The sequence below is a fragment of the Halichoeres trimaculatus genome, unplaced genomic scaffold (genome assembly GCF_033239565.1).
Source record: "Halichoeres trimaculatus isolate MK-OKI-2021-1 unplaced genomic scaffold, fHalTri1.1 fHalTri1_scaffold_12, whole genome shotgun sequence".
In the NCBI taxonomy this organism is placed as follows: Eukaryota; Metazoa; Chordata; class Actinopteri; order Labriformes; family Labridae; genus Halichoeres; species Halichoeres trimaculatus.
The window spans coordinates 19,865,136-19,880,000 of record NW_027437190.1 but is presented as its reverse complement, the minus strand read 5'-3'; the positions used below and the strand labels follow the sequence as shown (position 1 = coordinate 19,880,000).

The 14,865-nt window shown below is 39.8% G+C and overlaps 1 protein-coding gene across 3 annotated transcripts in view; it reads left to right on the top strand.

Annotated features, from left to right (window-relative positions):
* Positions 1–14,865, top strand: part of LOC141800189 (CUB and sushi domain-containing protein 3-like) — a 214,653-nt gene that overhangs the window by 176,759 nt on the left and 23,029 nt on the right. For all 3 annotated transcript variants that reach the window (XM_074682596.1, XM_074682597.1, XM_074682595.1), the window contains exons 58-60: positions 1,141–1,317; positions 5,275–5,457; positions 12,036–12,209. In XM_074682596.1, the coding sequence (XP_074538697.1) occupies positions 1,141–1,317; positions 5,275–5,457; positions 12,036–12,209 (534 nt within the window). The remainder of the gene's footprint in view (positions 1–1,140; positions 1,318–5,274; positions 5,458–12,035; positions 12,210–14,865) is intronic.

Below are 14,865 nucleotides of genomic sequence, written 5' to 3'. Positions count from 1 at the left end.
TTGAATTATTAAAAGAGAAAGCCAAAGAGGCAGCCCCGATTTATTTTTGGCATATGTGTGTGTGCATGTATATGTGCCTGTGTGTGTGTGTGATTCAAAACATGTCTGTTTTTTTTCTTTTTTTAAGAATACTACCTCTGATTTTTCATGTTATTAGGTGATTGAGAGCAATCAGTTTCATAATTAGAACTTGTATGAAATGAATAAGCAAACTCCATTCGTCTCCTAAGGGATTTTTTTTTTTTTTTTTTTTTGCATAATTTGTAAAAGCTGTAAAGGAAACCTTCCATTAAAGAGCCTTACCATTAAGCCCACCAAAGAAAGTCATTATGTTTTTCTTCAAACCCAGGGAGACTGTAGATCTGAAACAGCACTTTGTAGGTTGCTCAGCCTCCTCTTAATTTGCTTTTAATTGTAGATGGTGATAAGTAAAAATATTTTTAATTGCCACAAAATTCCACATTATTTAATTTAATGTGATCACTTAAAGATTTTTTACAGTTAATGTGAACCCTAAGTCTTTTTTATGACTGCTGCAAATTTGACACCTTACTCCCACGTGCCTCCTCTTGTTTTTCATCAGCACTAAGTGTCATCACTATAGATGTACTTTGGGACTTGACTATACACTGACTGCACTTTATTTACTGATGACTCGTCAATAAAATGATGAGGATTTGTGTACCACAGCACCAGCTCTGCTCATTAGACACGTTTAACAAAGCTGTGATGCTGTGAAGATCAGTTTTTTTTTCAGAGATTCTTCAAAAGGAAAACAAAGCTTCCTCACAGCTCCGGATGTCAAGCACACAGAAATAATGAGGAACAGTCACTGGCAGACCATCACTACCTGCCCTTTTCAGACAGTTCCACTGAAGCACAAATTAGAGAGTCAAGAGCTACAAATATTCATCAGGTCAAAAGTGAAAGAGCAATTACTTCTTACATAGATATTACTGTTCACATCATCAAAAGGAAAAGCTTGCAAAGACCCTTGATCAGCTTGACACCTTGAGAAACCATCTTGAAGCCACATTAGAGGCTTTCAGCTCTCCAGTGGTGAATCATTGATATGAAAAATAGAAAATCTTTTTCTTATTTTACACCTTTGACCTTCACCTCTTCTCCTCTCTCTTGCAGCTGTTCAGTGCAGTAACCCAGCTACACCTGCCCATGGTAGAATCTCCCGTGTGGATGGCACAACTTTCTCTCACTCCATCGTGTATTCTTGCATTGAAGGCTATTTCCTCACTGGCTTACCCACACGCCAGTGTCTGGCAAATGGCACATGGTCTGGCGTAGCTCCAAACTGCACAAGTGAGTTTTATGTGCACACAAACACAAATGGATGGTGGAGTCGTGTCTCTTGGTCTGGTGGAGTCTTGTAAAAGGTCACTCAGATACACGGCCTACTTGTTATGAAATGAAAGAAGAGCAATGCATTGTCTGCTCACTGCAACCAGACACAGTCCCAATTATAGCTGTGCTGTGAACAGAAAAATGTGACAGAACACCATTCAACTGGTTGATCGCATTTAGCTCAGTCAGGCTTCTGCCAACGTCTGCCGACGCAGTTTGTTTTTGTTGCATCCATGAAAAGAACAGAGAGACGTGAAAGACCGGGATCTCTTGTGGGTGTCATGTTATCCTGGTAGTGAGCTGTTACTGACCAGTCACACATGATCAGACATGTCAGTCACAAGAGTGAAGCGTCAACTGCTGTTGTTAGCTGGTGTTGTGTTAAATGAAGTTGACTGAAATATCTAACGTATACCAGAAGGCAGATCAATCGCCCAAAAGAATCAGCACCGACAGGACTGTAGATGATTTGCTCCATATTTCAGCCAAAAGGAGGCGCTCTGGGTGATAAACAGTGGTACTAAAATAGGGTGTGAAATTTCAAATGGCGCATAAATCTCTTTGAGCCACTCTCTCTGCAAAGCTTCAAAGCTGTCAGACAGTTTTTTATTGTCTGAACCACAGCAAATGAGCCTTGTAGTAATTAAGAAGTATGCCAATCTATATTCAATTTGCACCAGGATGTCTATCAAAGAAAATTACACATTGTTCTTCCCTCTGAAAATCACCATTTTCTCTCTTCCTCACTCATTTCTTTTGCTAGTTATTGAATCACAATGTGAGATAAATGGTTTGGGCTGAGTCCCTGAGGAGATGTACATAGGAATGTAGGGAGGAAGAGTAAAGGGTTTAAAATTTGCTCAAACAATACTGATCAAAGATTCAAAACTGGCGCTTTTCTCTACATCAAGCCTGCCCACCACCAAACTTATAATTGTAATCCCAAGGTATACTTCCACATTACATTGAATTTTAATGGTCAGTTCAGGGACATGGGCACATGTGATGTCAGGATTGGCTAAGAGTCCCTTCATTAAGGAGGCAATCATTTTCACGGTCCATGGCTAATCGATCATGTAGGTTACCAGATCAAAGTCACACAATGTTCTCAAGGGGAGAGAGGAGAGCTCCTCTCTTATTTCCTTCTTAAAGCTCTGGGTGTTTGATAAATGAGATTTATAGAGCATGTTAAAGAATTAAGGAATTAGTAGAAGTGCCCCAGGAAAGAGACTTGCTCATTGGACTGTGAGGTAAAGCCATAAAGCACTTTATGAAATAAACAGTAAACACTGATTATTGAGGAAGACTGTTTGCCCCATAACATGCTGGGATCCACTCGATTTAAATCTACTGTGCTATTTTTCTCCTCTGTGTTCTCTCCTCTCTAAAAGCCAAGCCTTGCTGTTGGATCCTTGTTTGTGTGGATATTTGGAGTTTGGGATGCTAATATCAGAGCACAATTTCTATCACAGCATTTGTAATTCACCAGGTCTGCTCAGTTACAGCAGTAATCTTACTCAATAAACAAATAGCTGAATATTGAATATTCTAAGTTCAGTGGTGGACTCGCACTCAAGACACAACTTCAAAGGGCTGACAGACACTCAAAGAGAAAAAACTGAAGTCTCCATGCACTCTACAGATCTTGTCCTGTGCTTGAACTCTTCATGGTGCAGCATCAGAACACATCTATAATATGTCAGCATGCCCTAAAAACATGACCTAGTGATGGAAAAAGTGAGATCTGATGGCAACTCACCATATTGGAATGCAGGCTTCTCCGGGAGATTGTTACTGCTCTAAATTCTGATTCCTTAACCCTGTTTCTCTGAGTAACCCGTTTTCCTAGAAGCAATAAAGTGTTAGCGAGTGAAAAAAGCTGTACAGTGAAGTTGTTGAAGTCAACAGCCTGCAGCTTTTCTACGTTGTGCTGACTGACTGAGTTTGTACTCCTACAGAAAGCCAGAAGTGGGTAAATATTAACATTTAAGCACACACACATTTTTTCTTTCTCTCACATTTCTTCTTTCTCTCGTTACTTGTTTATGATAGATAATCCTTAATCATGTGTTTCTTTTTTCACATTCTGATTGACTATGTGCATTCTAAAACAACTGGATGAGTGGTAAAGAGGTTTACTGTACCTTAAGTAAACTTTCAATAAGTCGGTTAAGTATTAGAACGGAGAACGTTAAAGAAACAAATCATAAGAAAAGTAAAGTTAAAAACTGCTTTTAGGACAACTTTAAATGTTTCAACATTTGATTTGTGAGCAAAAATTCCATTCAGAGTTCACACAATGCTACTTCTAGTCCTGAAAAGCATAGCAGGATGGGTCTAAAATGCCCCACACTGCAACTAGACCTAATTTCTGTGCACGTTGATTATTTTCTGTAAGGCCAGTAAAGTCAGGATATTAGAGGGTTTCAACAATAACTACAATATTTCTTCAAAGCAGGCGAGAGCGAATTCTAAAGAGATACCATATAATCCATCATTTCTACACATGGAGTGGGATGGACGCAAAATCAAATCCATCAGCGTAAACTGCACTGCTTTTCAGTCATCTCACAAAATCACCAGGATGCAGAGCCAATGAAGAGCAGAAGCAGGTGTAAGATATATTCCCAAGTAAACAGGCAAAAAACATATAAGCAACACCCATGCCACCTCTGTCAGTCTTCAGACACCAAAGCTGTAGCGTTAAAAAGTTACCTCCCATTTCAGAGTGCTGTCTTACATTTCAGGGTTTAAGTTTGGTGCTGATTTTAAAAATAGATTCCTGCGGGATTACAGTAATTATTGGAGAAGGCAGAAGTCAGTGTGAAGCATCTGTTTGTTCTACGTACCCACAACCAGCAGCTTTTAGATGTTTCCTGTCAAGATAAAAGAGTAAGTCTCACCCAGCAATTATTAATATGTCCAAGTGCTGAAGTCCTTGGCAGATACGAGTAATAAATAAACAGAAATTAATTTAAGGGAGGGGGCGTTAGCATGGACAAGCATATGCATCAGACTGGCTTCTTACATGAAGCTGAACAAGTCAGGAAAGAGTCTGTAATAAGCAGGCACAAATAAGGGTTGTAAGATTAAACAAGGGCTAGGAAAAAGTGATCAGATAGAAGCTGGCAGCTTACAATTTTATCCAAGATAGTACTAGGTTAAGACCTGACAATGCACTCGGCCAACACTCGGCCATCTGTTTACTCCACAGAAGTCGTGCCATGAAAAGAAGCCAAGAATGGGCATATAAAAGAAGATATGTACAACAATTACTGGTGATGGAAGCTCTCCTGCAAACTAGTTATTTTTACAAGCTCACCCCTCAAAAACCCCAATCGATCAAAATACTATAACCAAATTGATCAGTTTCATAAAACTGTGTTTTTAGGTTTGTTTATTGTAGCTTTAACTCCATCGTCTGCTTCAGATGAGGACGTAGCATCCATGAGCTGCTGCTGCTGAGGGATTGCAGGTCTAGTTGCAAATACTCTCTGACTAATGCTCTATTTGGTTAGCCTTATTCATCATTCACAAATGTATTTGGCACAGCTGTTTAAAGCGCTTAAATACTTTTGATATGTTGCTGAGAGGATTATTATTAAGGCTGAGTGGATAATTATAAGACATCACTCAGTCTTTGTCTCTATACTGTACACTGCTTTTCCCTAAAATAATGAATGCATGTTAGCCCTGATAGGGGAAGTGATCAAATGCAGTATGAGCAAAGCACTTACAAACTGTCAGGAAGATGCTTAAAATGGAAAATTCGTAAGGAAAAGGCTGCCTCAGAATCTGTTTTGATAAGGCGATGTCTCAGAGAAACCAACAATTTCATATGTTTCATATGTTTCATATGTTTACCACCATTTATGATAACTGATAGAAGCGCCCTTTGTTCAATTTTAATGACAGTGATAACCTGTGGGGACCCTGGTATCCCAGCAAATGGACTAAGATTTGGTGATGACATCACTGTGGGCTCAAATGTGACATTCATGTGCCAGCCTGGCTACGTGATGATCAGAGGCGACAACACTGTCACCAGGACCTGTACCAACAACGGCACCTGGAGTGGCACCATGCCAACATGCCAAGGTAAGTTTCACCACAAAGGGGGCATCCTGATATAGACTGCATCAGACACTGGCCACAGTAGACGGTCAACCTTGATAACCATCTGAGTGTACCGTAACAACCTTGGCACGCCCGCACACAGTCACGAACAGTCGCACCCTGAGATCTAATAATATTAGCAAGCAAGGTGACACACAATTTCCTATATGGTCAGATAGTGTCATACAGTTCACATCAGTTTTTGAGAACAAAGTGCTGATGATAAATAACGGTGTGTGCCTGTGATATATATACACACACACACGCACACGCATATGCTGCTGATTATATTTGCATTCGTGCCCAAGTGCAACAACAGGCACCCACATACATTACTCACTTTTAGATGTGTTCATCTAAATGATTCCCGGTGCTTCCCTCAATTGCATGTCCCTCCATAACAGACATCATCCCTCAGCTGGCTTGCAAAAAGAAGACAGAATTATAAAATGAATTTTTAGAGTCCTTGATCTGGGGCAAAGTGATTTCACCCACACCTGCAGCTCGAGCTGCACCTGTGCTGGAACAAAGCCAAGGCTTAAGTCCCTCTGACACATGATGATGGATGACCAACAGGTCCTCTTCCTTCCAACAAGGACCCTTCTAATTGTGCTAAACAGTTAATCACTGGCTGCCTCTCTCTAAAAGTTAGTGGGCTCTCTCTGGGCTTGATTAACATCAAAGTTAAAATACCCACCTCGAGGACTTAACTGTTGTACGCCCATCAGCACCGCATCACTCCATGATTCATGGCGCTCGGGTGGAGGCATAGATTAGCATGACTGCCATCAACACCCCAAAAGTAAGTATTGCAGGGAAGATTAACTGGTGCAGCGAACAGTTCAAAAGTACACCAGCTAAAGGAAGGGCCTATGAGGCTCACGGTGGCTCATTGTTGCTAAGGAACCGTTCTAGCTGCTGTTTCAGTCAGAGAGAAACAAACTGGCTTTTCATTTGCCTCTTGAGCAACTGAAAAGGACAAATGAAATGGGAGTGAAAAAAGGCAGTGTGAGGTGCTAAGATGCAGGCGGACAAAAGCAGATGGGAAACATATATACAGACAAATCATCGAAATGTAAGAAGTCGCAGACAATCAACCACACACAAATTCTTCCAAAGGGGATTGGACTAAAATAAAGCCAGCTGACCTTTATTAATCTTATGTAACAACTGTTTTTAGCTGTTGGATATACTGAGAGTCCAAAATGCTGTTACAGACCTGAAGGTGGACTATGTCATCACCTTTCCTGTGCACATCTCTTAGTGAGCTATGGTTTTACGCCACACACTTTTTGCCCTCCCCAGGCTCCCCTGGTCCTCACCTAAAAGTCCTCACATCCAGTCTGACTCTGATTTGTAATATTTCATGAATGCCTTACATTATTAAGGGGCCTCGCTCTTTGGAATGTTGAAGCTATGGATAAATTGCCATTCCCACAATTGTTACCACTGAGACTGTAAATGGAAATAGACACACAAGAAGAGTGTGTACTAACGTTAGTGCGTCTTAAAGTGTGTAAATCTCCCAACCTCCGAGCACTAATCCTCAACAGTTCAAATTCAGCTCAGGGACTCAGCCTCACTCTGTGCTTGTTTGGGGTTGGTGTGGAGTGGAGAGGAGCCTAAGGCTCTGCCCTCCTCATTATACACACACGTACACACACATGACAAATTTACACAATTGCATGGGGGCATTGTGTTATACAAGTGTTTGTCTGATGTCTGGATAAGTAAAGGTTTTTATGTACCTTCATTTAAGCTATCATCAAAAGCTGTACTTGCTTGGTGCATCAATCAGCGTGTCACAGGGTTCCACCCACAGCACCTTAAGAGTGGAGCTACGGTACTATGTGGGTGATCTTGTTTTCTTTTGACGTCTTAGTGTGTCTGGGATAGTAAAAAGGAATACAGATGTTTTAGGCCTTATTTTTTTCTTTCATTGTCCCCTTTTTTCTCCCTTGGTCTCATTCTGAGTCAATCTAGGACAAGCAATACAACAGCTCACTGGTAATTACGGCCTTTTTTATTATCTTTCTCACTGACAGCCTACGCAGCAGGAGGTCTTTGAAAAGGGCCGAGAAATCATCTATTTTCTGTCTTTTGCACCTGAAATCAGTAACAATGTCTTTTCCAATATGAGATCTGTTGCCTCATTTTTTTTGCATAATGAGGTTCAAGCTGAAGGTGCCGCAGTTCAGGCAGGGTGAGCAGTTTGAATCTGTCATAATGCGAGGCATCTGTCATCATGTCAAAGATTTAGATGATGTGCCGCGGGGATATGAGCCGATAATCGAGGGAGGGAGAGGGGGAACTTGAGACTAAAAGAGACAAAGCGGTTTTATCTGTGCCGGCTCTGTGCATAATTTTGGACTTAATATGTGTGCGCATCGGTGCTAGCTGTTAGAATGTGTCATCAGCGGTGTGTGCATGCTCACCACAAACTAAGCCTCACCCGGCAAGGATTCAGTTTGAATCCCAGGTTTGGCGTGTTCAGCTAAGAGGCACTAATGCTGCTTAGAACTACTTAGGAAAATGGGGACACTCTCTGCTTCCCATTCAGTTCTATCTGCCACCCATGTCTTTTTTTATTTATTTAAAGTAATTTCTGACGCAGTGCTTATGGGATTAGTAGGCCTACTCCTCTAATCAGTGTAATTTGCCTACTCACACGTTCTCCTTTCGTCTTTCTTTATCCTCCCCTCTCTATGCCTCTCACACTGATTTACTGTATAGAGACACACATACACACCCAAACTAATTCTCTTCTTCACATTATCCAGCTGGGCTTTTTAGGGAAGAATTTCAAAACTAAGCTTTGTTTTCTAGAGGCTACAGTGCAACAGCATGGAAATACCAAATTAAATGATACTAGTTCATTATGATCAAAGAAAACAAATTCAAGTCAACTCGTTTCTTCTTGAGAACTTCAGAAAGAAAATTGTATTACTGAACAAAACATTACAAACTGATTGCAGCATCACTATGTCTTTCTCTTTTACTTTTGTTTAATATTCATCATGGCCTAAATAGCTTTCTAAATATAGAATACATCTAAAGCTCATATAGTGTACAGATGCAACACGTCCTGGTGGAAATCTTTTTAAATCTGCTGCCAACCAACAACAAAAGACAGTAACACCTTGGAGAGAATGTGAGAATAGCCCACAGTGGCTTGCTCCAAATATACTCTAAGACATCTGTAGATAAAGTGAAACCTAACTCCAACTTAAAAAAGCAAGATTGTCTGTAATAAATGTATGCTTTCTAAATACGAAACATATACTTGTAGTTAAGCAATGTATCTCAGTGCATTCAAACACTGCTCCATTTTAATTTGACACAACTTTTTGTCTGTAATAAATAAAAAAAAAAATCTTCATCTTGTTCGTGTTCCTGTTTTTTAACTTCTATACATTGATATACTTGAATGCCTAAAGCTATCAAGAAGTGGCAATCCATTTTGTTTTGGTAAAGATATAAAACCTTAAAAATGTGCCAGTAGCAAGTTATTTGAGTTAAATATCTTAAGGCTAAAAGCTGACTAAATTACAGTCACATTTATTCACTCGAGACTACACAGTACTCTTCAGCCAATGGATATTTATTTCTTGGTATTTTGTCAAGATAGAAGTCATTGATTTCTCTACAGGTATTAAACGGTGGAATCACTCTGAAACTCTGCTCATGATTTCTTCTGGTGCACAGAATGCTAAGTTTGTCAAATGAACAAGGCTGTGGTTCTTTTAGCATGTAGAGCGGAAAGTTTCCATTCGCGAGCTTGAACCTGATTATGGCAGGTGAGAAGATGGTTATCCTAGTGTCTAAAAGTCAGATTCTCTTAAAGTTATCTTCAGTCCCAATTTCTACAACCTGTTTGCCTGAGCACTAAAACCCTATAGACTTCCATGTGTGCCAGGTCAGAGAGAGTTTGTGCCTATAAGTGGTGGAAATGATATGAAATGGAAAACTGGGACACACTATTGCAGAATCCTACATAGCTCACTCAGAAATGAGCATAGAGCACAGGTAACTCATTTGCCTTGCAACACAGTTTGTGCTGCTTCACTCTTTTGCATGATCTTAGTTAATGAGATGATATTTTTTCTCTCTTTTGTTTTATTTTAGGTTTTTGTGCAGGGTCCAAAAACCTGAACAGCACTTTTATGAATCTGGCCCTCGGTGATGAAACCCCACTGGATTTATAAAGAGACATTTTGAAGCCTAGCATACGTACCTCAGAGTAGGCCACAAATTGGTACAGTTGAGGGAAAGGAGTTGAGGCCACAGCTTCGCCTCCTTCAGACAGCTTCAACATGAGCATCTGTCAGACAGACAAATGGCCCCAAGTTTTGTCTGATAATGCATAACCCCCAGCAATACTACACAAAAAAGAAAGAAATAAGGAATGAGGTGTACATGTCAAAAGCAAATTTGTACTGGACTGTTTACTTGATTAATTGTGCTGTATACTGGGTATGAGCTTTAACTGAGGTTTCAGAGCCAGCCTCAAGTAGAAACTTTTCCATATTGCTCCACCATATTGGCTTCATAATTCAACACGGGAGCTACTCCCTTGGATAATAAACTTGAACAAACTATCAGAGGCCAGGACAGAAACAAATGTAGATATTTGACAGAAAGCACAAACAACTCTACAAGCCATAAATATTCACAACAGCCAGCAGCCAGATGCTGTCACTTACAGATAAACTTATTTGCATTTTTGTTTCCCTTCACTGTCCAAGCTTGACTTGTTTACATTGAGTTCAGGTCCTGCAGACCACATTTTTGCCCATATCAATTCAGCTATGCACTCAAGGGAAGTTCACAGAAATGAAAAAGACAAAGACCCTATGCAGGTAGATGTACCCTTCTGCAGCAGACTTGGGCCCTCACTTAGTGTTAAAGCCCCAAAGTCTGCAAGTGTGAAAATTGGGTTTAGAGAAGCAGAAGTGTTCCCAGAGTTGGCCCTCCCATGGCTGGGTCTGTCTCCTTTCAAATATGTGTTTTTCTGGTCGATGACTCTGGACGTTGTATTGTCAAAACATAGCACCTTGCGTGCCGTAACGTTAACATGACAGTTTAAGTAACCAGATTTTAAACTGGACATCTGATCCTATCAGACTGTTATAAGGCTTGGATGTAGCCTGACTCTAATCATCAAATCTTTGTTCAAGTGCTTTAGCATGCGTGACAGTGTAAAAGGGAAAGAGAGACTGGGGAAAATCATGAGTGCAGGCAGAAGATAGTAATGGTTTAAAACAACTGCTATAATTTATTCACGTCCCTAAAACCCATATCCCATCTGGGTCCCCATGGGTTCAGCTCCAAGTGTGTCAGAACAAACTCTGAGCTTTATTATGCATTCATTTATTACATTTGTTGAGCAGAAAGTTTATGGATTACACAGACACAAAATGTCCCCGCATTTCTCACAGAAATTATTCAGTAAACTCTGAACAGAATTGGCTGAAAAATCCCACACAGTCACAGTCAAAACAAGGACCATTCATCCAGGCTACAGACCTAGTTCTTTTTAAGCCAAATGGGGAAAAAAATCAGAATTTGTTTCACCCTTGCCTGTAAAATAGTACTAAGGTTTGAAACGTGCAGTGTACAAATATCTGGGTTCCAATTCAAAGGGGAAAAAATCCTGAGACAGACAATTTATCAGATAAAGAACTTGTCGTAGTACTTCATACATTTCAAACCACCACTTTCTGTTTAATGGCCACTTTATCCTCATAAATTCTTGATTTCTCATTGAACTGAGTAATTGCCAGTTCTGGCTGAGCTTCATAACATAGTTATTTTGGTTTAGTTTATTAAGATAAAAGAAAGCATTACTGTTTTCAAAGGATGTATATGTGTCTCAAGTGTTATTTGCCTGTTGACCATGGCTTGGCCATGAGATTTTCATTTTCTCTTTTAAATCCAATGCTTTGTGTTTTTGTAGACCCCTAACTGGTGCAACAACATGCAGCAATTACAATTCCAACCTATGCAAAAGACTTTAAAGTGTTTGGTCAGTTTCTTAATTGTAGATCTGTGTCTGTGTATCAAATAATACTCTGTCCTTTAGTTGCATACTTTCAGTCTTAGTCGTCCAACACAGTTGTTGGTCAGACTTGGCTGTGCCTGTGGTATCAGATGATTCAAATTGAGATGTAACAAGGGATGGGTACCTTTCACATTTGAAACGATACGGTACCAATGCCGGGTAATTGGCAATCAGTATCAGTACTCAGTGGCACCAATTTTCTGCACTTTTTTTGTGTTTATGTGGTAAAAATAATAATTTGTTTAATAATAAAATGTATTTTTTCCAATTTGACATATTTATTCTTTAGTTTATAACCTTATAATGCTGTGTTCATGTCCAGCATGGAAAATCGCCTACTCTTTCACTCCCTCACAGTCACAAGAATGCATTTAGGTACATAAACATGGTATCTTTAGATTTTTCCTAAATCGCTACCTGGTGCTTTTGACAGAATTCGGTTCGGTACCTAATTCGGTACTCATCCCTAGACGTAACTTTGTACTCACTCTTCCCACAGTGGTTACGTGTCCCACACCCCTGCCAATTCCTAACGGCCTCCTGGAGGGTTCAGTATTGGAGTGGGGTACCAGTGTGAGCTACAGCTGCCTACCTGGCTATGAGCTCTCCTTTCCTGCTGTGCTCACCTGCACAGGAAATGGAACATGGACCGGAGACCTCCCCCAGTGTTTGCGTGAGTCACCTTTTCATACTTATATGATAATTATATCCTTTTGGTAGAAGAAATGACTACAGGATATTTCTGTTACTCTGGGAGACATAGTCATTTATGAGTCTAAGTGGATATTTTCTCTTCACCTCCCCTTTAAACTTTATTTACTAGCTGAAATTTAGAACGTTTTGATCAAGTTGTCTTTCTTTTTTCATCTGTTAACTACAAATTCCTATGAAACCAACTGGAAGTAGAAATGAAATTTTGTTTATCACCTCGGATTGTTGACATGGAATTGTAAGGTTACCGCTGTGTAAAAAATGTAACAAGAATGGATGTTGTGTCAAGCAGAGTCAAACATTGCTACAATTTATTAAAATAAGTCCTGGAACAACAGTTAAATCCTGACATAGGTCTCTTGACAGCAGTTAACCTGCATGCTATCGTTCAACAGTCTCATACATGGAGCACACTGGAAAACTTTATTTTTCATGATGCACTTTTCTTCTTTAGTACTCCCCTTTTACCATTTTACTGCTTGCCCCTTAAGAGGTTATCTAAGTTAATGAAATTATTGAAGTTTATGAATAAGTCATGGAGTTTAAAATCAGGGCCTTGGTGGAGAGGCTGTGTTACAGTACAAATAGAAAAAGGGTTGCAGAGATGCACAACTGGAATTAAAGTGGTTGCCACTAGTTGCAGATCAAGGTCTTTTGTAAGCAGTGATTTATAGATAATCCTAAAACTTTCAGTAGTTACAGAAAAAACAAAACCCAGCTTTGCTGAGCACAAGAAGGGCATTGTACCCTACTTGTTCATACAGAACACAAATGAATATTTCATCATTCATGCATCAAATGGAAGTTCCAATTTGCATTTTGATGGAATGAAAAGTGAGTTGACCTCCCGCTCCAGAGTCAAAGCTACAATGTCAATGATGAAGACGATGATCTGAGTGGAACCACAAGTGGGGAGTCAAATGCTCTTCTCTGCATTAAGACCTTCTCAGAATCCTCTTTGAAAGCATAATGATAACCCCTGGGATGCATGACTGCTCGAGAGCGTGTCACTGTCATCAGAGTCATTCTTGCGTTTTATCAGTCAGACAGAAATGAAAACTCAAGCAGGGTGAAGCACGTTTGTTTCTCTCTGAATGTGAGTCACTTGTAGTTGAATAAAAACAAATGGCACTTAAAAAATAGTCACACTCTAAACTCAAAGCTCTGGATGATGCTTTGTTGGAGAGTTCATGTGTTTTCAGTGCTGCATTGAAAGGCATCTTCTTAAGCTGCTGAGTACAGGCACCCTTTCTGTTTTGCCTGTTGAATTGCTGAATTTTGTCATGATTGATTATTGAAACATTGTTGAATAAGACTCGTGGACTTTTAGATGACTGCTTGCTTATTTGTGCAGAAAGTAACCATACTGTGATGATTGCTGACCAGAGGCAAGGGTTCATGCATTGCAGAAGAATAAGTTAGTAGCTTTTAAAGAGCACATGTTGGATAATAAAGACCCAAAAAAGAATAAGCTGAAAAAAAACACTTCCTCTGCCCCCCGTCAGGCTATTCAAAAGGAACTTTTCTCCTCTTGTGTTCTTTTGTAATTTATGCTAATGACAGAATTTGGTGCTTGTGGCTATATTCAGTCAGGCACACACAGTCCCATTTGGGTATTTAGCATCTGAATTCCAGCTGACAGAGTGCTAGTGTTTGTGACCATGCATCTAGAAGCACAGTACCTCATGCAGCTATTTGCTCTTTAAAAGAGCCTCACTGCAGTCATTTATTGTAATTGTGCAATTCAAAATAGAAACTGCTGTCTGATTTATGCTTATCTTTTATGTGAAGGATTGCATTTGTAAGTTATGTACAGATGTCTGCTTTGGCAACATGAAGTAATCGATTGACGGTTTTAATGAGGTTCACAGACTTTTATGTGTTCCGCTCCTGAATCAGACAGGAAATGGATCAGGTTCCACTCAATAGATTTTGCATGTCTACTTGCTGCAATTATAATTTGGCTTTGTCAGCCCTCAACATACTAAAATCATTTTTCCACATCAGTAAACCCAAAACATCCTCCTGCAGACATTTGAGCAGGTAACCTTTATGTCCTGTGATGTAACCATGGCATTTATTGTGTCTCAGCAGAGGCTTGTTTTTGATGTTGTAATTGCGTTTAATAGCTCCATTACTTGTGTTCTAGTACACAGGGTCCAATGGTTCTGCAAAAATGACACAAATTTAAAGCCATGTGCCATAAAAATCATTCAGTGTGATCAGTATCCTGCTTCTACTGAGACCTGGTTCTTCTAAACATGTTATAAGTAACTTCCTGCTACAGCAATGGAGGTGGAGGCAAGTGCATATGATAAATCACTGAGGTTTACTGAGGAATAAACGAGTCTAGAAAATAGAACAATGGGGAGGAAAGTGCTGATCATATTTGGTGTGGAGGGGCTGTTATCTATGCATTAAAATGTCAGCACAGCATTCTCGAGAGCGGTCTTATGTGGGCCAGTCCTTATTAACAGCAAAGACATCCCTAAGAGGTGAGTGTTTAGTTGGTGTCAATGCTAAATGTGAATTCAAACTGGCCACACTTCAAACTTTTTTTTTTAATAAACAAACATACGTAATGGAACGGCTCTGAACGCACAAAGCCTAAACTTTTT